This window comes from Telopea speciosissima, chromosome 11 (assembly GCF_018873765.1).
Source record: "Telopea speciosissima isolate NSW1024214 ecotype Mountain lineage chromosome 11, Tspe_v1, whole genome shotgun sequence".
NCBI classification, from domain to species: Eukaryota; Viridiplantae; Streptophyta; class Magnoliopsida; order Proteales; family Proteaceae; genus Telopea; species Telopea speciosissima.
The window spans coordinates 49,515,753-49,538,128 of record NC_057926.1 but is presented as its reverse complement, the minus strand read 5'-3'; the positions used below and the strand labels follow the sequence as shown (position 1 = coordinate 49,538,128).

Here is a 22,376-nt window from a genome sequence, read left to right as displayed (position 1 = left end):
GCTGGGCCATAGAAGATCTGGATCCTTAAAAGAGGGGGTGCTGTGGGTGTTGTGTGTGGGGGGGGGGGGGTTTGGGAGGATGGAAATCTCATCCTCCCATTGGTCATAGTAATTTCTTTTTTACTATATATTTTGACAATGATTTCTTATTCGTATGTCGTGCAGGAGTCATGAAATATAATGGCATTCCATAATCCATGGTCGGTTTAAGTTTACGTTACCCTGTGGTCTTCCATCTTCTGCCTCTTCAGTTTCTTCTGGACGAGGAAGAGGAAAAGATTGCGTCCCCACTTCTGTTTCCTTTGTTTTAACTTCTGAAACCTCTCTTCTGCTGGTGGTTGACACAGTGAGAGCCTAAAATGGATTCAGGACTTGTGGATTTGGTCTTCTCATGGTCTCTTAGAGATGTACTTAACGACCAACTCTTCAAAACTAAGGTACTGTATACTACATGCATGTCCATCCTGCTCGCGCACACACACCACCTTATCAGAGAGAGAGAGAGAGAGAGAGAACTGTATTGCTTTCTGAAGCTGCAATTCAATTCTAATATAGACTCCCATTTTCTTAAAAAAAAATTTACTCTACTAGTAATTTTAGAGTTCAGACATATGGTAGATGGCTAGGCATGCCGCTAGGGTGCCTAGCATGTGTCATCCTCTCTCTTCGTCTTTTGAAAAATACCCTCTTCTTGCCCTCCTATGTCCATCCCTGTGATTTGTGTATATCACTAGTTTACCAAAGACTGGCGGCATGCCTAACCCTCTCTTGTAAAGTTTTAATCACATTGGATGATTGCCTATATAATTACCAAGCTATCCTATTGGAAGTTGTAGGATCTTTCATTTGATGAGAACTTTTCACATAGCAGATTCTCCAGACAGACCATGTTGTTTTATGGTTACCCGAATATCCAACATGTCGTCCTCTACATATATCTCTGCATGCACATTATATCTTTTATGTAACACGTCGGACTAATGATTTGCACAAGAAAAAAGAGTGTCCAAGTGCACAAGGCTTCTGCTACTGCAGGATATGGGAGAGGCAAATGTACGCAGCCTTACCTCTTGCTTTACGGGAGAGATTTTTTCCAATTTTTGCACCCGCAACCAACAATTTGCAATAGCACAACTGATGATTTACACAAGAATTAATGCTATATTTTTTTAAATCAAATTTATTACGGTGGTAAAAGTCGGTATTTTATGTTGTTGTTTAACTCTAATTAACCACAATACTAATCCTTTTCCACCTTGGATATCTTCTCACTGTGACTTAACTCAACTCAACTAACCCTTTTCCCAATAAAAAGGGGGGCATCTACTTGTATTCTATAATATTATTTAACAATAGGGTAAAGGCAGGGGTTGGGCATGACAGGGTGCTGATGGTGTAGGGATGGATATGGGAAGAGTGAAGGGTAGTTTTTGACAATTCATCAAGTATAGGGTAATGATGACGGTTAGATGTGTGTTTTTCATTCACCATGGGTGGAGGAAAACTCTCCAAAAAAAAGTTAGAAAACTTTTGACACCATAAGGGGTGTTAATAAGAAAGTCCTTTGATTATTTTATCTTTTGGCAAAAGTTTTCATGCATGGTTGTGCATGTGCATAACCTACATTAAATGTAGTCAGATTTACATAAATGCCTATCTGAAATGACACAAAAACCCCTATCCCCCTCATTTGATGGAGTTGTAGGGTGAATCTCCTACTACGAATACTACCCCTTGACGTTTCCATAGTTTTTCCTTCTTTCTTTTCAATATTCTCAAATCAGCCTTATCCCAATAAAATGGGGTCGCCTACATGGATAATTTTCCTTCAATCAGCTCTATTCAAAGCCATACTTGCTACGAGTCTTAAACCATGCATCATCTTTCCTCCCGACTTCTCTCAGAGTCATTTTAGGCCTATCTCTGACTCATTTAGCTTTTTAAATCTAAATCAAATCACCCCTCTATACTAAAGTATTCAAAGGCCTCCACTGCACATTCCATGCCACTTTAAACGACTTTTTCACATTACACTAAGTTTATCTATATGTTGTTTCTTCATTGTTTAACATTTAGCTTCATACATCATTGTTAGTCGTATAACTGTCCTATAAAATTTCTTTTGAATTTTAAAGGAATTTAAAGGAATAGGTCGATCACACGACACTCTAATCGCAGCGCTCCACTTCATCCATCCTATTTTAAAGTGTGCACACAGATCTTCTCAATTTTTTTTGTTTTTCACTTTATAATTTTACAGGTGAAGAAGATCCCAGAGACGTTCTTGTCATTACAGGATTACTTTAACTCATATATTTCACCCCTCATTGAGGAAACACATGCTGATCTTTGTTCAAGCATGATGAATCTGTCCCAAGCATCTAAATGTCAAATAGTTCATGTTGAAGAACATAAACAAGATTTCAAGCCACCAAAAGATTTGTTTTATAACATTGTCTTAAAAGAGGATGAAATCTATGAGCCTCAAGCAGGAGATCTCATTGCTCTATCAGATGTAAGACCCAAATGCATTGATGATTTAAACAGGCCTAGAAGATCTTATCTTCTTGCAATAGTCACATCAGCAAAATTTGAAGACGAAGATGAAGATAGCTTGTTCTTCAAAATCCGTACATCAAAACCCATTGTGTTTGAACAAGGAGTACAACTGCAGCAGAAGAGGGAGGAACCACTTTTTGCTGTTTATTTGATTAACATGATAACGAATAACCGTATATGGAAAGCACTGCACCCAGATATGCAAGGGGGAAACATGAACGTTGTCAAGGAGGTCTTGCGCACTGATTCCACTGTAAGAAGACTCTTAAACTCATTACTATGGTTGGTTCCTAATGAATTTCTTCCTATTTGCAGTTTTCCACATTTCTGTGCATAATTTCATACTTCTACAGCATTATGGATTTATTCTTCAATATAATCCCAATCAAATCAAACAGAACACAAATTCTAAATACCATCATTCCCATGAAACTTAACTAGTTTAGTTGAAGTGGAACACTTAATACCTATGCCAGACAACAAAGTAGAGAAGTCTATTTATTTCTTTGTTTCAAAAGAAATTTTGCCTTTGATTGTCTTTTTTCCCCCCTTCTGTTTCTTCTTCAAGTTCATATTTCTGCAACTTCTCTGCCATCTGGTGTGCTCTTTTTGACATGAGAGGGCTTCTCACCTATTTGTAACCTAAATTACACAACCTAACAACATCCTATAAACCACCCAACTCTCATTGCAGCCCAGAAGAAAATGACCCTTGTCATCAAAACTTCAAATCTGTGATATATAATCTTGCCAGAGCTTGATCCTATCTACAGTCCTTTAAAGTCCTAAACATAAATTCAATTCCAAAATCTAGTTTTCATATTTAATCTCTTCTAGAAACCCGAATTGTTTTCTACATAAGGAAACCTCTCTTTTTGGTACCAAAATTTCTCCAATTTCCACTTGGAAACCTTAGCCATACCTAGCTCCTACTTTGTTCAATTCTAAACTCTAGTTTTTGCCCGAATCCTACCTATTTCTTAAGACCATACATCACAACCTTGGCAATGGCCAGGCTGGTAGTATAGGGAGAGGGTTTGTAATGGGCTAGGTTCATCTTTTGCCTATAGGCCCTGCTGGTCCAGTACATGCATTGTATAGAGAAGGGGGGAAAAGCAGGGGTCATTGGGGACTATCCTTTCACAAAATCTGAGCCTCATCCAATATGCCACAAAGCAGATTTTGGGTTGTTGAGATAAGCTTATCTCCACGGACTGTTGAGGAAACCTTTGCCCATTTTATTAGGATCCAAAAATAATGAGGACAAACAAGACATCCAGCCTTAACCCCCAAACCCAAAGATTTAAGATGATATTCACACTCAAAGCAAAACAAGCTGGCACCATTACAAAGAAAAATCTGTTTAAACCTAAAAGATCAGAGATCAACTTTAACAAAGCAAACAGCATCCTGAGGCATAATTGACATATTAACACAAGTATTGAAAACTTGATAACTGGTTACTACTGTGATCACAACCAAAATTCACTAATGCATCAGCTACCACATTAGCTTCACAATATAGATGATCAACCTGAAAAGAAGCCTGAGTCAAATTTCTAAGAAGGCGCTTAGATACTAAGTGGAAACAAAATAAGAGAACAACAGTGTCCACAGCAAGCCTTCCCACTCTCACTTTCTAACACAAAAAAAGAAAAAGGTTACCAAGAAAAAAGGATATTTCCGTACTGAAGGATGGAACTGAAACAAATGTTAACCATGTTTCCATAGTACTTCATTTTTTCCAGGCCAGCACTAGTCAGAATTTAGTAGTAGTATTCGATTGCTAACTCATGCATGTTGAACATTTATATCCATTCTCCATCAATATCAGAAGGTCTAATATGGAGTTGCATCATGCATATTTAAATGAACTTGAAAGACCCAACTAAAATGCGACGAAATACAAATCCCTGGGCAATAAAACAAGTCTCAACAATCACATTGGTCCATTTGCCACAAAATCAAATGGGGATAAAGAATGAATTTCTTTTGAATTTCTCGAAAGAAGGAAGCCACATTATTCAAGAGATTTTGAGGATAGGTCCCATACTTTGCACTTATTTTGGCATCACATTTAGGTTCAAGTAGGACATATCAAGCCTGAAATAAAAAGCAATGATTCACTGTTTATTTTGTTTACATCCTTTTTAATGATAGGTCGGGATTGATTGTGATCTCTGCTTACTGTCAGAAGATGACAGTATCAGTGGAAATTCTCTTCTCCCTAATCTTCAAACCTTCAACCTCAATGAATCACAGACCGATGCAGTGGTAAGATCCATTGCTACAAAGAGTTGCAATCATAAGAGTTCGGTGAAACTTATTTGGGGCCCTCCGGGTACTGGGAAGACAAAGACAGTTGGCACTTTGCTCTGGGTACTTCTAAAACTGAAATGCAGAACCCTCACATGCACGCCGACTAATATTGCCTTAATGGAAGTCACATCACGCCTCCTGAAGTTGGTCAGGGAATCACTTCAGCATCACAATTATGGCTTGGGAGATATAGTGTTATTTGGTAATAAGGAGAGAATGAAGATTAAGGATCGTCAAGACCTTCATGATGTTTTTTTGGATTATCGTGCTCCTAAGCTTGCAAAGTGCTTTGCCCCACTCTCAGGGTGGAATCATCAACTAAACTCCATGATACGCTTGCTTGAAGATGCTCATACTGAGTATCGTTCTTATTTGGAGAAGAAAATGAAGGAAAAGCAGGGCGTTTCTCAAAATGAGAAAAAAGAAGACAAAAATAAAAAAGAGAAAGAGGAGGATACTTCTAAGAAGTTGAAAGGAAAAAACAAGGAAAAAAGGAAGAAAAAAATTGTTGATAACTTAAACGAAGACGAAAACAAAAATACATGGCAAGAGAAGATTCTTGCTCAAGACAGTAAACAATTGAATAGCCTGGAACCAAAGGATCCTTCTGAAACCAAGAAAACTGAAGGGCAGGAGAATGAAATGAAAGATGTTTTGAAAATTGAGGAGTTTATCAAGAAAAATTTCACTGATATACGGATGGACCTCAAGTCCTTCGTTCTAATTTTGTGTAAGCACCTACCTACGTCCATCATCTCTGTGAGAGTAGTAGAAGACATGATTAAAGCTCTCCATTTGCTTGAATCTCTTGGAACTCTGTTACATGGATCCGTTACAGATGAAGAGCTGAAGTGTGTCTTTGTCAATTCTGAAGATTTAAAGACAACAGTTTGCGGCTCCAATAGACTCTTGCTTGATAAGACCAGAAATGAGTGCCTTGAGATTCTCAAATCCCTTCATGAAGCATTTTCTGTTCCCAAATCTACGAATAAACAATTGATCAAGAATTTCTGTTTGGAACATGCTTACCTGATTTTCTGCACTGCTTCAAGCTCAGCTAAGTTGCACACAGATGGGACGGCACCATTGGAGATGTTGGTTATTGATGAAGCAGCACAGCTTAAAGAATGTGAATCAGCCATTCCCCTCCAACTCCCTGGTGTCCGGCATGCCATTCTCATAGGTGACGAACGGCAATTACCAGCACTGGTTCTAAGCAAGGTTGGAATTTCCTCTTTTTTTTCATTGCATTATGTTTTCTGATTATGTGTAGTTTTCTCTTATTTGGGTCCTTTCCATTTGTTAGATTTCGGAGAAGGCTGAATTTGGAAGAAGTCTGTTTGAAAGGTTGGTATCATTGGGACACAAGAAGCATCTTCTCAATATCCAGTATAGAATGCACCCATCAATAAGCTTATTCCCAAACACAGAATTCTATGGAAAGCAGATCTTAGATGCTCCAAATGTCAAAGAAAGAAGCCATGAAAGACACTTCCTTCAAGGTAATATATATGGGCCCTATTCATTTATAAATGTTGCTTATGGAACAGAGCAACATGACGGGTATGGAAAGAAAAACATGGTGGAAGTGGCAGTGGTTTCTGAGATAGTGAACAGCCTCTTCAAAGGTATATTTCATCATTGATACTTTGAATACTTTCCTTTGAACTGAATTTTATCTTTTTTCCCTAATGATCAGAAAATAATTTATTCATGATTCATTCTTTTATATGTACATACTATGTGAACACATATCTACATGATCCATTTTTTTTACTGTTACAGCATCATTTGCTTCAAGGCAGAGGCTTAGTGTTGGTGTAATATCCCCATACAAGGCTCAAGTTTTTGCGATTAATGAGAAACTTGGAGACACATATGATACACCGAATGAGTTCTCTGTGAGTGTTCGGACTGTTGATGGGTTTCAAGGTGGCGAGGAAGATGTAATAATAATCTCTACTGTCAGGTCTAATGGGAAAGGATCAGTGGGTTTTCTTGCCAATCTTCAACGTACGAATGTAGCTTTGACCAGGGCAAGGTACATGATCATAGCATATATCTTGCTTAATTATGTTTTTAAGTCTTTCAATTTATGATTCCTGATTGCTTTCATTGCAGGTACTGCCTCTGGGTATTGGGGAATGGTCAAACTTTAATCAACAGTGGTTCCATTTGGAGGAAATTAGTCCTTAACGCAAAGGATCGGGGGTGTTTTTTTGATGCTGATAAGGACAAGTGCTTAAAGGAAGCAATAATTGCTGGTCTGGTTGAACTTGGTGAATTTGACAAGTTACTTAATACAGATTCTCTGCTGTTTGGTGGAGCGAGGTGGAAGGTATGTTGCTTGGTTTTATTGTGGTTCATCTTGGCTTACCCTACTTAGTTCATAATTTTTTGTTTAATGCTAAAAGATCATTTGTATTGAGAAGAGAAAAAATAATTTACAAAGAGATGCTACAAAGCCAAATAAAACTCAAACAAGGCAAAGATTGGCCTCAACCACCAATTGCGAGTCTATCAGCAGAGGAGACCAAACAGTTCATAACTGTAGATGCTGCATACTTAAAGTATGTTATTAATTAAGTATGGTATTACCCCTGTTTATGGTGTTATCTTTTGAAAGAACGTCTTTTGTGTTCGGGCAAAACCTTTCAGCTCAACTATCTACCATATGGCAGATCAAATGGGGTCAAAATTTTATCAACAGGTAGATCACAAGGTATCACATTTTAAAGTTGAGATAATACAGAATTTGATGAGTGGGAAAATAGGTCTCTGAAAATTCAGGACAATAGGAGAGTGCACAGTTGTGGTCAAAATACTGTTGGTGTGCATAGACATACGTGGGGATATTTGATTAAATTTGAGTCTGAAACTTGACACTTGGTTAATCCAGTTCATGTCCTCTCCATCCAACTGTCAGAAATCGGAATAGTGACATCATCTCTCCATGTGGCACGATGAGAGAGGGCCATTTTGATAAGCTTATCAAATTTGAAAGGAGTTTTTCCATTTTTATTTTCAGTTTCAAATGTTTCTGCTTAAGTATGCTTACATTATCTCTTTTTATTCTTTAATTTAACAACCAATGAATGGAAAAATTATTTGTTTCACGCCTAGAGGATATTCAAAGTTTAAATAGCCTCTTTGCCTTATCCCCAAAAAAGATGGGGCAACCTCTTTGTCTGATTTTCGGCCCATCTCCCTCTGCAACCTCATCTATAAGTTTATTGCCAAGATTCTTGCCAACCGGATCAAGGCTGTCATTCCTTCCCTCGTCGGCTTCAACCAGTCGGCCTTCATCTCCGGCCAAAGCATTGCGGACAATAATATTCTCTGCTCTGAGATTGTTAGAGGATTTGACCGCAAATCTCACTCCCCAGCGGCTCTCCTGAAAATCGATCTCCACAAAGCCTTTGATTCGATCCACTGGGATTTCATTTGTGATGTTCTCTCCCTCATGGGTTTCCCCCCTGTTTTTGTCCGTTGGATCTATGCCTGCATCTCTTCCCCCTCTTTCTCTGTGCTAGTCAATGGCACCCCATCAGGTTTCTTCCACTCCAAGGTTGGAATTCGCCAAGGCTGCCCTCTCTCTCCTTTCCTCTTCTCTCTTGCCCTAGAAGTCCTCTCTAGGAGCCTCCAAGCTAAGACTGACCTACATCTCATATCTCCCCTTCCCAAATGCAAGCACATCAAGCTCTCTCATCTGGCCTTTACAGACGATCTAATGATCTTCTCCAAGGCCTCCCACTCCTCTATCTCCGCCATTATGGACTCTCTTTACCTCTTTGAATCTCTCTCCGGCCTTCGTGTCAACCTCTTTAAATCCAAAATCTTTCTCTCTGGTATCCCGGATTCTACCAAAGAGACTCTTCGGCAGCTCACTGGCTTCGCCATTGGCACCCTTCCTGTCACCTACGTAGGCCTCCCCCTGATCTCCACCAGGCTCTCTAGCCATCATTGCACTCCTATGCTCAATAACATTCGCAAGCGCCTCCAGCTCTGGAAAGGCAAGCCCCTCTCTTATGCTGGAAGACTCGAATGCATCCGCTCGGTCCTCCAAGCCTCTTACATTTACTGGACCAGTATCTTCAGCATCCCTAATTCCACCATAAGGGCCATTGAATGCATCTTTTGTGCCTTCCTTTGGAAAGGGAAAGACACCCCCAGATTTCTCCACCTGGCCAGTTGGAAGTCCATATATCTCCCTAAATCGGAGGGTGGTCTGGGCATCTGTCGCATTCGTGACTCTAACATGGCAGGCATTCTCAAACTCCTCTGGAAAATCTCCTCCCACCAGGACTCTATCTGGGTCACCTGGGTCCAATCCTACCTCCTTAAGTCTGACTCCATTTGGACGGTCAAAACCCCTGCTGACTCCTCTTGGATCTGGCGAAAGGTTCTCTCCCTTCGTCCCCTTGCTCTCCAGGGAATCTCTTTCTCCATTGCTGATGGCACCTCCACCTCCCTCTGGCTTGACCCTTGGCACCCTCTTGGGATCCTTTACAACCAGCTTGACCCCAGAGCAATCTATTCCTCTAGCCTCCCAAAGGATGCAAATGTCTCCGCCCTTATTTCTGCTGGCTCCTGGTCTCCTCCTCCTTCCCTTAACCCAACCATCATCTCTCAGATCTGGGCAACCCTCCCCCCCCCCTCCAGTCTAGCACTCCCCACCATGCGGACCGGGTTATCTGGCTTCCCTCCCCCAAAGGTACCTTCACCGCCTCATCTGCTTGGAACCTCTCTAGAGACCCTAGCCCTTCAATCCCTTGGCATAACCTAGTCTGGTTCACTAGCCACATTCCCCGCCATAGCCTCACTGTCTGAAGAGCCCTCAGACTTTGCCTGCCAACTCAAGCCTTCCTCATCCATCGCACAATCCCAGCCCCCCCCCCTCTTGTAACCTTTGTTGGATTGGCCGAGAAGATACCCCTCACCTCTTCTTTGACTGCCCCTTCACCTCCACCATCTGGAACAAGCCCTTGTCATCTATTTAGCCGCGGACTAGAAGGGCCCAGAGTTTTGACCATGAATGGCCTTGGTTGCTCAAAATTTTCCCAGAGAACTCAATATGTAACACTATTGGGAAGCTCGTTTTTAGCGTTGCAATTCACCATATCTGGTTGGAAAGAAACATTAAGAGATGGACTTCCAAATCTAGATCCTTTGATATGATTTGGAAAGCCATCTCCTCTGATGTTTCTTCCAAGCTTAGATGTATCCGTCAGAGACACTGCAAGGACAATTTGAGAAACAGGCATATTTTGACTTTTTAGGGCCTTGATAATGGCCTTTTGCGGCCTCCCTCCTCTGCGTAGGCTGGCTGGCCGCTCCCTCCCCCTCCCCCTCTCCTCCCCGGTTTCTTTTCTTTTCGTGTATATTGGTTCCTTTTCCCTTCCCCCTCTTGGGGTTTGGTAATATATTCATTTACCAAAAAAAAAGTCTAAATAGCCGACCTCAAAGCATGGTAAGAAAATGGGACAAGGCATTGAATTGAGTATAAGAGGAACCAGGGAGTTTTGACTCAAATTTTGCCTTCTGCAGGAGGAATTTGCAAAATCACATGGCAATTTAACTGTCTATCCCATAATTATTGATTTTTAAATGTCTTTGACTGAAAAACTATGAAAACTATCATATAGTGACTAATTGTTGAAGCCATTTCATTGATTAACATGCAACTTAACTCAACTCAGCTCAGCTCAGCTCAGCTCAGCCTTATCTGAACTAAATGGGGTTGGCTACATGGATCATTTTTCTCCAATCAACTCTATTCAAAGTCATATTTGTTACTAGTCCTAACGTATGCATGTCTTTCCTCACCACTTTTCCTAGTGTCATTTTAGGCCTACCCCTGGCTCTTTAACTCCTTCAATATGAATCAAACTACCCCTCCGTACAAGAGCATTCAGAGGCCTCAGTTGTACATGTTCATGCCACTTCAAACGACTCTCACAACTTATCATGTATCGGAGCTGCTTCTAAATTATCTCTAATTTGTTCATTCCATATTTTATCCTTTCTAGTTTTACCACTCATCCATCTCAACATCCTCATTTCAGCTACACTAAGTTTATTTATATATTGTTTCTTCACTGCCCAAAATTTAACTCCATAAAACATTGCTGGTTGTATAAATGTCCTATAAATTTTTCCTTTGAGGTTTAAAGAAATATGTCGATCTCACAACAATCCATACACACCCCTCCATTTCGTCCATCTTATTTTAGTTCTTTGTGCAACATCATACTCTATTTCGCCGTTATTTATGATTTAACCTAGGTATCTGAAAATTTCACTTTGCCGTATCTCTGTATCATCAATTTTCACCACCTCAGTTTCAGTTTTATTGTTATTGAAGTTATACACCGTATATTCTGATTTTGTTGTATTTATTTCAAAACTTTTTTATTCCAAGGTTAATTTCCATAATTCCAACTTGACAGTTATCCCTGTTTTTATTTCATCCACCAAAACAATATCCTCAGTAAAAAATATGCATCAATGGATCTGATCTTGAATGTCTCTGGTCAACTCTTCTATGATAAGTGCAAACAAATATAGGCTGAAAGCTCATCATTCATTAACATGCAGTTTTATTTAAGATGTTTGTTAGGTCTAAGTCTTACTAAATATCCACTACCATTATTTTTAAAATTTATTTTGGAAAACTCTTCTGTCTTCAGATGAGCTGTTCCAGATTTTAATTTTCTGCTGGATGTATTCTCATCCTTGTGCCTTTAAATAAAAAGCATGTTATTTCAATTCAAAATGAACATTCTGTCGCAAGAAAAATTAGTTTCACAATCTGACTTTAATCAGATTTCGAATTTTATTTCATGGATTGAATTTTTTTACGCCTTTAAGTTGAATTTCTCTTGTTGTACATTAAAACCGATCTTTTCATTAGTTCCTTTTTTCCTCTTTTCCATCTTTAATAAACTCTCCCCAAATAGATAACAAGTTGCATTTAATTTAATGTTCAACAGGTTCTCTTCAGCAATGATTTCTGGAAATCCTTGGCTAAAATAAGAAGGATTGAGACTCAGAAAGAAGTGCTTTCTCTATTAACGAAGCTTGCAAGTGGATGGCGTCATACCCAGAAGCAGAAAAATCTCTACTTAATGGATGGAACTTCTTCTGAGCTGCTGAAAGTAAACAAGGTTGATAGGTTGTTCAATCTTGTCTGGACTGTTGATATTCTCAGAGAAAATTTCAAGTGCATCCAAGTCTTGAAAGTTTGGGATATTTTACCAATGCAAGAGATACCAAAACTGGCTATGCAATTGGATGACGTCTTTGGGAATTATACAGTAGATGATATGAACCGCTGCAAGTTCAAATGTTCTGAAGGGTAATTACATGACTATTCTCCTTAAAATGTATTGTTCAAATAATTTAAGAGCAAAATGGGTCTAACAACATGAGCACAGATCAAAATATTGTTTATATGGTGGAACCATAGTTTAGCAAATTTTGTTTGGCACCACTATGTTTGAATGTTATATGGACAAAAAATCTCATGTTTTCTACTTCGGATCACTAGGAAGTTGGAAGTTCCAATGAGTTGGGAAATCTCAAGTGCGGCAAAGTTGATGGACCGGTACAATCCAGATCCTCCGCAGTATTTGTCAAGTCGTTTCGTTTCACTTCATCTGGAGAAGGAACCAAACACACCAGCACCGGTAAATAGGTGAGTTGTTTAATTTTGAGGTATTATTCATACATTGATCTATTGGGAAAAAATGTAGATTAAGGTGTCCATGGTTTCTTTTGAATTGAAATATGTCCCCAAATACTAGTTCTCCTCAGTAGGCAGTATCAAATGATATAATTGTGAGAGGTTTCTCTGGAAACCCAAGGGCTACATGCTCATTGGATCTCTCCTCATCATCTTGGTCAGTAGGAGCCACAGATTATGTCATCATCATGGTCCAAATTTTAAATTTCTGAACAATATATAATCTGCAGCTTTTATTGCTGTTCAGTTTAGACACATGGAATATCTTTTATGGTTAAAATAGCTGAAGATTAATTTGATAGTGTACTAGGAAAAACTGATAATTCTTAATCAATGGAATTGGAACAACTGACAATTCTTGATCAATGGAAATCAGTGCTCAAGACTGCAAAACCAACGATATGGCTGAAACTACAAAGATGAAGCAAAGGAGTCATACAGGGATTCTGAAACGTGGTAAGTTGAGCAAATTCTTAAAATTTGATGGAATCTACTGTTATCTTATTTACAGTCTGAACAAACCATTTATTCATGCAACAACCCTGTGTCTAGTTCTACAATTTTATAAAATTGATCAGTATTTTGCCTCTTAGGAAACTAGTTCCATATAAGGTGTATAACCTATAACTTGGAACTTTGGATTGATCTACTTACTTTAAGGCATAAGGAACTTTGCGCTACCTACTTAGGAAGGGGATCCTACACTGTTCACTGTCATTGTACCATGTGGACAAGTGAAGTGGCTATTCTGACTATTTGATAGAGAGTACATGGTCCATATTAGCCACATGTCAAATATCGGAAAGTACTAGCATGCATCCCCATGGATGTCCATGCACACCTACTGGTACTCCGCTCAATACTTTGTGCTCTCCCACAGTCCTGATTTTTAAAACTTTATTTTGCCACTTGGCAAACTCTGTTTGGGATGAAGTTTGATATGTGAGCATGGACCTTGGGGTCTAACTGTCCACAAAAATTGGGTCTCAACTTAGCTGCCATTAACAGATAGTTGCTTTCCCAGTTAGCACTTCCGTGCAGGAAACCAGAGCTCCTACTTTAATTGCAGGTTTTTTTTTTTTTTGCTAAAGATCAGCAAAAATTGCAGGTTTAGATATATAAGATATCTGCATTAAACATTACATTTTCGTCCTGCGGTAGGAGAACTCATATCTCAGACTCTTGGACCTGTATATGTTTTCCAAAATATGTAAAATAACTAAATTCATATTATTGCCAACCAAAAGATCAATTTCCTTACTACCTGTTTCAACTGACATTTTTAAATAGAATACACCTGCCACTGTATTCAGTTCTCACGATTTGACCACCCAATCCAGATAGTAAACCCTGTAGTAAAATAGTAATCGAGAGATTTCTCTTTATATATTTCATTGAACAAAATAGTATACTTTAATTTCAGGAGATGAAAACCATATCCTGTTTTTTTTTTTTTTTAAACATCTATAGAAATCATAATCCTCATTTTGGCAAGGAAAATGGTACTGACTTTAGGTTCTAAATTTGATATTCTTGTGTTTAATCTTTTCGGAAGACTGTGAATGCACAGCTTTTCCCTTCAGTTGCATTTGATTAGAGCATATAAAGCCTTGCTGATGATACATGCTGGGACCTGTTATGCTCATTGAATGCAGGGATAAGAGTTGGTGGTTCAAGATGCCTACGCATTTCGAGTCTACTGCATTCATGTGGATTAAAGAAGAATCTTTGAAAGTATCTAAACTATTGCAGACATTAGCTAACACATCTCTCTTATGTATTGTAAAATTTTCTGATAAGGATAGAAGGAAATACTGTTGTACACACCTAGGGTTTTATCTCTATAAATCATAGTATGCCCAAACAGCTCTAACCATTTTCTCTCCAATATTTCTATGGTATCAGAGCCACAACTGGCTCCTTGATCCTTTCTAGTTCTTTTCTTTTTTTCCTTTTAACTTATTTGCACTTTTTTGCTTGCTTTTTAATGGTGTCATCTCACAGTGGCTTTTCCATTGCCCTTTGAATCATATAATTGGTGTATAGTCTGCTCCTGAGGCCTGGTTGGCTTTGGAGTATCTTTTTATGGCTCAATCTAAACATTGTTTCAGCAACTTGATATAACTTTTCTATATTTCTAAGAAAGCAGACTGTGTTTGTGTGGATGGGATTGCTTCAGCTGAAGGTTTGGCTCATAGGAAAGTTCCAATAGATCCATCCTACTTAAGGTGTGGGGCAAGTGTTGAATCGGCTGACCATAGAGATTAACAGCATAGTTGACTCTCTGGCTCAGAGGGTTGTGTCCTTAGCGTGCAGGACATCTTGGACAATTTTCACTCCTTGGTTGTGAAGGGTTTTAATGCAATGCCGCATTAGTCAGCTAGGGATTTAGTCATTTCGACCTTTTCTTGTCCATTGGTAAAGGTCGACAATGCATGGTGCACAACCATGAACGAAACCTTTTGTCAATTGGAAGAATTTTTCTTTCACCTACGATGAAGTAAATCTGTCCCTTAATTAAATAGCATCTTAATCCATTAACAACAAAATTCTTTCGAATTAAAGGGTTAGCTTTATCTTAATACATAATTAGAGGACAAACTTGTCCAACTAAGTCAATTTTGACGTTGGAGACAATTCAGTCAATTGCCTTGCACTTCCCTTCCTACCCCTATCCTTTCTAAGTAATAGTAGTAGATTGTAGTTCTACTAGAAGAAAGTAGGTAGCAGTTGTATGTAAAAATAAGTGGATTCGGATCCTCTCCGATGAGGAGCACGCCCAATGAGCATCCAACGGCTAGGCCTGTTGATTGAGAGCACATTGGGATGTGTGCTAGTCAGCCCAACCATTGGCCACTCATTGGGTGATCTCCTCATTGGCCAGAATAGTCGCGATCCAACATTAAGTAAATCTAGTGGGTCCTTGTTTGTTCCCATTGTGGGTCTAGAAAAAAGATTAATTAAAAAAAAAAAAAAAAAAAAGGAAATTGGGAACATGAGATCTTTGGCACTTGGAACTATGGTTTTAGTGCACGGTATCAAAACGGGTATCGGTGACCTACAAAACTGATATGATACCGATACGGTATCTGCCTAGATCGGCTGTGTCAGACAAAAATACCACTGAATTTTCTTAAAAAATGAGTTTTCTGAACATTTTACCCCTTGTCCATACTATGCTATCGATACAGTATCGGTGACTGGCAAAACCAATACATATTGCCTAATAGGGACGTTACGATACCGATACTTAGAACCATGTTTGTAACATATACAATAGATTACAAAAAAAAAAAACACAAAAACAAATTTCCACACTTTCTTTTCTAAAATACATGCGATTGGACTATGTGATCCACTTTTTCCAGTGGCGGTGAGATAGGAGTAGGCATCATCACCGCATGCTCCGTCGGCCACAGTTCATAGACATATTCGATCTATCCATCGAATCTGGGGAGCTTCGTCCTACGATCCTCAAGCTGAAAGCCCTTCTCAAATCTCGCATTCTCCTGGAGGCTCTAAACGGTGTCTCTTTCCCAATTTCTACGGCGATGTTATCCTCTTCCGCACTATCCTGCAACTGCAATGCCAACTCTAAGTACCATAGCACGTCACTCATGGTTGGTCGTTCGATTCCCTGGTTTGCAATACATTTCACTGCGATCTCTCCAAAAGTTTTCAAACTTTGTGATGCAATCTTACCTCTTAAATAAGGATCAACGATTTGATCGAGGGACCCTTTTTGATAACATTCCACCGCCAAATCAGGCAAGTATACCTGCTCCTCTGATTCAACATTGCAGTCCGATGGTGGCCTTCCACAAAGCACTTCCAACAAAACTACTCCAAATGAGTACACATCGGATTTCACCGTGATTTGCTGGTATCGAAAGTATTCTGGATCTAAATACCCGAAAGTACCCTTCACTTGTGTGGTTACATGGGTTTGAGAGAACCCATTCGGACCCAACTTTGACAACCCGAAATCCGAGACCTTGGCGATCCATTTTTCATCCAACAATATATTTGTTGTCTTCATGTCGCGGTGGATGATTGTATGTTTCGCGCCTGAGTGAAGGTAGTGTAAACCGCGTGCAACACCGATGCAGATCCTGAGTCGTTGATTCCACGTAAGTGGCAGGTTGTGGGACCCGTATAGATGATCACGGAGGGTTCCACGAGCCATGTAGTCATAGACGAGGATCAGCTCTTCACCTTCCTGACAGAAGAGAAACCACATGGATGTGGCGTAGATTGGAGAGCATTTCAATCTCGGTCTGGAATTCTCGAACACCCTGTGCGGATGTTATATTCCCGCGTTTGACTGCTACAACGGTTGCCCCACCGTCGATATAGCCTTTGTATACACGGCCAAATCCACCGATACCGATCACACGAGCCTCATCAAAGTCGTCTGTTGCGTCGATGATCTCGGCGAAAGAAAATCGACGACAAAGATTGGATCCCTTTGGGACCCACTTTGAAATCACATCATTCATCTTCTTAACTTCCCCTCGACGCCGTGAAACAAAGAAAAATACCAGACCGAGACCAAGGGTAACAAGGAAAACACTTGCGACGGCTCCAACGATTCGAACAACTAGATTTCGACGAACAGGCGGCGCGGCCGTCGGGCCATTAAGAACTTCCAGTTGGGTTGGTGGAGGAGGATTAAGTCCGGCGAGATTACCGCCGGACTGGTTCAATTTGAAGATTTCCAGACCGTTTAATATGGCATCGTAGTACTGTAGTTTATACTGTGTGGCTGGGTATAATGCGAGCCATAGATCTTGCTTTCCACTACTTGAGCTTTCATCTGCGACAACCTTCACAACGTAATCCTTATACGTCGGAACGCCATTGCCGCCGCTATCATGGATTACATCCATTCTATCGTTAGCAGTCAGGTTTCCAATAAAGATATAGAAAACCCTTTGATTAACTTTCGTGATAGAAGAGTTGATTTCACAGAAATGGAGCCTAAGAAGATAGGAGAAACCAGAATCGACACCGAAAATCCAAGTCAGATTGTAGTTGACATTGATTGCGGGGGGTTGGACCCATTGATCGGTAGCTCCGGTAGACAGTCTCCGGTGCCGTACAGTTGGGTACTGATGATGGGTAACGAATGTCGACCGTCGAGTTAGAATCCACTACACCAACCGCAGCTCCGAATATGTAAGTGTCATCTAGAGACCAGGTCCGAAACATGCCTGTATCCTCTTCTGAGAGAATTTCCTCCCCACCAACGTTTAATCGGTAAACTGTCTCTAGGGCTGTGAAATTATGGACATGAAACTTCTTCTTCCGCCGACCCACCATAGGAATTCGTTTGTCACGAATATAGAGATTAAAGGGCATTGAAACGACTTCGATTCCATTAATGAAGCCATAGCCATTGGAATAAGGACTTGATGAGGTCGGGGTGAAAGATATGTTCAGTACATGGCTCTCAAAGTTGATACAGAATTCTTTAGTGAAGCATTCTAGGTCAAGGTAGTGTGCAGTAAGGGAGGCACTAAAGTTATGGAGGAGAGTAAAGTTGCCAACAGAGACAGTGAAGAAAGTCTTAGTTATATCATCAAGACCAGGATATGAAGTTGGGTAGAAGTAGAAACGGATTAATTTTGGGCCAGACGAGATGGGAACTGAGTAGGTGAGTTGAGAGTTGAAGAGCCGAGCTGTCATGTAAGGGATTTGGGGGACAGAGACACCTTGGTTAGAGGCTTCAGAGGTTGTTGTGGATGAAGTGTTGAGCTGCGTAGAGAAGATGAAGTTATTAGAGCCGACGTCTGTGGTCCAATTCCGCCCATTATAGTTTGTGATGTTGGATGGGAAGCCACAATTGATGAAAAGGTTATCGGAAAGTAAGTAAGCCGAAACAGTTGTGGCTGAGGAGGTAATGAGATGAAGAACAAAGAAGATGTCGATATAGATAGCTAAAAAGGCTATGGTGTTTCTTTGAGTGTTCTTCATAGAAGATACCTTAGTTAGTAAAGTCGCGTATACGTTTTTTTATAAAAAAAATTATCCAAAAGATTAGAATTTAGGGAAACGATTTCACTTTCCCTTTCGTCCCTTTCGATTTGCGTTGAACATCCAACCGTAGCAGCAAAGTAGCCGCCCTCCATCTCCAATCATCCTCGCCATCTCCGTTCAACAAAGCGGCACTTAAGTCTTGTACTCTCCTCTTGTTTCTCTGGTCTTTCAACTTGCTCATGTCATTTTCGGACAATCTACATTCATTTCTTGTAGATTATTGATATTTTGGTATGTTAAATGATAATCTTAGAGATGTTATATAGCATATTATATTATTGTGTTTATTTTAGTTAATAAAATCATGATATTATTTTGTTTATTAGGTGGTGAATGCATGTTATATAATGAATATATGTCGTTTTTAAAGTATTATTGCCGTCTATGCCGTATTATATCCGTATTAAACGTGTACCGTATTATTACCGTATGCATTTTATGAAGCCGGATTTTTGAAAAGTATTATTACCGTCTAATCCGTTTAACTGCCGTACGTATCCGTTCCCGTTCAATTGCCGTTCCCGAACTTACTAACTAAGGAAGATACAAAGGAAGAGTCATTTATGGGAAGACTTTGCTAATCACAATTGTTTGGGTTTGCAGTGCTCTAGAAATTATATTCTCTCAAAATCAATGTTTTGCATACTCAGCCATTTCATTCTAGGTTGATTTTCCATTCTTGAACAATAAAAACAAACTATTTTTATATTCCGAATCCCTCTTGATGAGGCATAAAACACCCCACCTATCGGAGGCTGCCACGTGGCCGACCCGACCTCAGTCCGAGAACCAAGTTGGGCCGAGCAAGAGATTGGGCCGACCCCATCTCCGATGAGTCACCTGACAAAGCCAGATTTGAGCGAGCTAGCCGGTGGCTGAGGCCGAGCTCATTCAGGTCAGCCATAGACTCCTAGCAGAGCTCATGGCCGAGACCAACCTCTCGGGCCGACCTCCCTCGCCGACCTCCTCTGCCGACCCCCTGGGCCGACCTCCGAGGCCGAGCCCTCCTCCATTGAAGCTCCCATAGCACCCCACCGGGGATCTCCGGGCCACGTCAGCACATCCCGAGAATCACGGGATAGGGATCGAGCCACGATCCCAGCCAACACGGAATCGCACTCTACATGGACTCTTACCTTAATAAGAGTCCGACCCCGAAAATAACTCTCCACTCCGCTCTACGCGAGAGAACCTTCCGAAAGAAGGACTCCTACCATACTAGGACTCTTCCAACCGTCTCATCTCCTCCTCACTCTATAAATATCCAGGTATGGAGCACTATTCCTGATCTTGCTTTGACTAGCAGTTACGCTGTTGCATTGGAGACCTGACTTGAGCATCGGAGAGTCCTAGGCCGGAGCCACACCGGCCCTCTTGTGCTCATTGCTTGGTTTTTGCAGGCTCATCCGCGGGCGAACCAAGCACCGGAGGTTTTCACACGCAATGATTTGGCGCCGTCGTGGGAACGACATCGCAAGCATCGTCGTTTCTACCAATTCCAAGAGCAATAACAATGGTGCACACGAGGTCGGGCGGCATGGCTCGACTTCCCGCACGAAGAGCCGCAACCCGTTGTGCGGCGAGGAGATCACCGCCCCGAAGCCTCTCGGCGGGATAAAGAAAGACCCCTAGTGCGGGGCGCAGCCCATCACGGGCACCATTCCCCACCGAGAGAGTGGAAATGGGGGAGGTGCGCTAACCAGGACCGCGGCTAGCCGGGACAGCCGAGCCAAGCTTGGACGGGCCACCAAGCACCGCCACCCTTGCCGGAGAGTTTGGACCCAAGCCCCGCAAATAATCGACAGTCATGGATTTGCAACTGCAGATGCTCCACACCAACGAGATGCTGCGCACCTTCATGAACCAGATGGCCCGAGGCGGGCTAATGGGCCAGCCGCTGGCCGCGCCCCCGCCAGCTCCGGTGCGCGCAGAGAGAAACTTGCAGCAAAATGGTGGCCGACGTAGAGCCGAACCGAGTCGGGCCGCGTCCTCGCACCCGTCTCGTCAGAAGACTCCACCTCCGCGCCCTAGTAGAGGCGCTCGGCTGGATGAACAAGACCATCGCCAAAGCCCGCGAACAGAGCAGGAAATCGAACCAGCCAGCTCGGTAGCGAGGAGGTTGGTATTTTCTGGACGGCTCAGAGAGGACGAACAGCCGAGGAGAGTCCGAGAACAAGGGAAAGAGCCGATTGAAAGAGCCGAGACAAGGAGAAGGATCTCGTCATACTCCCCGGCATCAAAGCTCGTCTATCCAAGAACAACAGGGGAGCCCCCGTGGGTCCAACTTCCAGGAGGAAAAAAGAACAAGGAAGGATGGTGAGGACCGAGCTGACCAGAATGGCCGACCACAATGGGATGGCCGACCGTACTGACCACGGGCCGAGGAGCCAGTTGGTCGAGCACCTGAAATCGAGCTGGAGAGGCGGCTACGAGACTTGGCGGAGCAAGTGGAGGGGTTGAAGAAACAAGAGACCCCGGACGCCTACTCTTTGGTCGGGCGTCACCCATATCCTCCCGAGATCATGACCGCGCCGCTACCAAACGGGTTCAAACCTCCCCCGTTCGACCGATATGACGGGACGATCAACCCGACAGATCACATCAACTACTTCAATGCGATGATGACCATGTACGGGGGAACCGAGATCGTCTCCTGCCGAGCCTTCCCCGCATCCCTCAAGGGCGCGGCGACCTCATGGTTCTCCTGGTTGCCGCCGAACTCCATAAAAAACTTCGCTCAACTCTGCCGAGCCTTTGTCACACGCTTCCAGAGTAGTATGAAACACAAGAAGACAACGGTCAACCTCCTCAGCGTGAAGCAAAGGCCCGATGAGTCGATCCGAGCATTCGTCTCCCGCTTCAACAAGGAATCCTTAGACATCAAGGATTTAGATGAGGCCACGGCCCATACGGCTATGAGCAACGGATTGGCCGACATGGACCTTATCAAGGACTTGGCCCGGAAGCCGACAAGAAACCTGGCCGAGCTCTTGGAGAGGTGCAATGAGTTCGCAAATATGGCTGAGGTCCTCCAAGCCCGGAAGGGCAGCGAAGGCCGTACCGACAAGAAAAGGCCGACAACAGAAGACTTAAGGGAAGACAAAAGGCCAAGGACGGATCACCGAGCTGACAGGTCGGATCGAGCTCGGAGCCCTGACTACACGCCATTGAATGCCTCTCGCAAGGAGATCTTGATGCAAATACAAGATGGGGGGTACATCCGTCGACCCCCGACCGATGCAAGCGGGGTCATCTCGGAATCCCAACAAATATTGCCAGTTCCACAAGGACACCGGTCACGACACCGAAGATTGTTATCAGCTGAAAAGAGAAATCAAAGAGCTGATAAAAGCGGGCCACTTGAAGCGATATGTCAAAGGAGGTCGAGAAGATCGTGGAGGTCGGCGGCCTGATGACCGAGATCAAAGAAGGGCCGAGCCTAGGGCCGAAAACAGGCGAGTTGAACGAAACGATGACAAGGTCCGAGCCGAGAAGAAGGAGGACGGATCTAGGCCGAGCAATGACAAGGGAGCCCCCATATACACTATCCTCGGAGGGCCCGGGCAAGAGACTACTCGAAAGGCTAAGGCAAACGCGCGCTTCGTCGGAGTGGCCGAGATGCCCGCCAAGAAACTCAAGCCGGCGGTGACGATCTCTTTCACCGAAGTCGACCTCGAAGGTATAAGTTTACCTCATGATGATGCTTTAGTGGTGC

The 22,376-nt window shown here is 42.1% G+C and overlaps 1 protein-coding gene and 1 pseudogene across 5 annotated transcripts in view; one reads left to right on the top strand and one right to left on the bottom strand.

The window, feature by feature from the left end:
• Positions 1 to 297: 297 nt before the first annotated feature.
• LOC122645854 overlaps positions 298 to 22,376 on the top strand; it is a 61,733-nt gene continuing 39,654 nt past the window's right edge. The window contains exons 1-10 of one of the 5 annotated variants that reach the window (XM_043839248.1): positions 298 to 437; positions 2,261 to 2,812; positions 4,720 to 6,099; positions 6,185 to 6,506; positions 6,664 to 6,919; positions 7,000 to 7,216; positions 11,871 to 12,235; positions 12,428 to 12,574; positions 12,999 to 13,078; positions 14,278 to 14,373. In XM_043839248.1, the coding sequence (XP_043695183.1) occupies positions 360 to 437; positions 2,261 to 2,812; positions 4,720 to 6,099; positions 6,185 to 6,506; positions 6,664 to 6,919; positions 7,000 to 7,216; positions 11,871 to 12,235; positions 12,428 to 12,574; positions 12,999 to 13,078; positions 14,278 to 14,354 (3,474 nt within the window). In that variant the 5' untranslated portion in view covers positions 298 to 359 and the 3' untranslated portion in view covers positions 14,355 to 14,373. Of the gene's footprint in view, positions 438 to 2,260; positions 2,813 to 4,719; positions 6,100 to 6,184; positions 6,507 to 6,663; positions 6,920 to 6,999; positions 7,217 to 11,870; positions 12,236 to 12,427; positions 12,575 to 12,998; positions 13,395 to 14,277; positions 14,374 to 22,376 lie in introns of those variants that run through there. The other 4 variants (XM_043839247.1, XR_006330528.1, XR_006330529.1 and 1 more) reach the window with 4 other exon arrangements.
• On the bottom strand, positions 16,017 to 18,598 carry LOC122646137 (annotated as a pseudogene).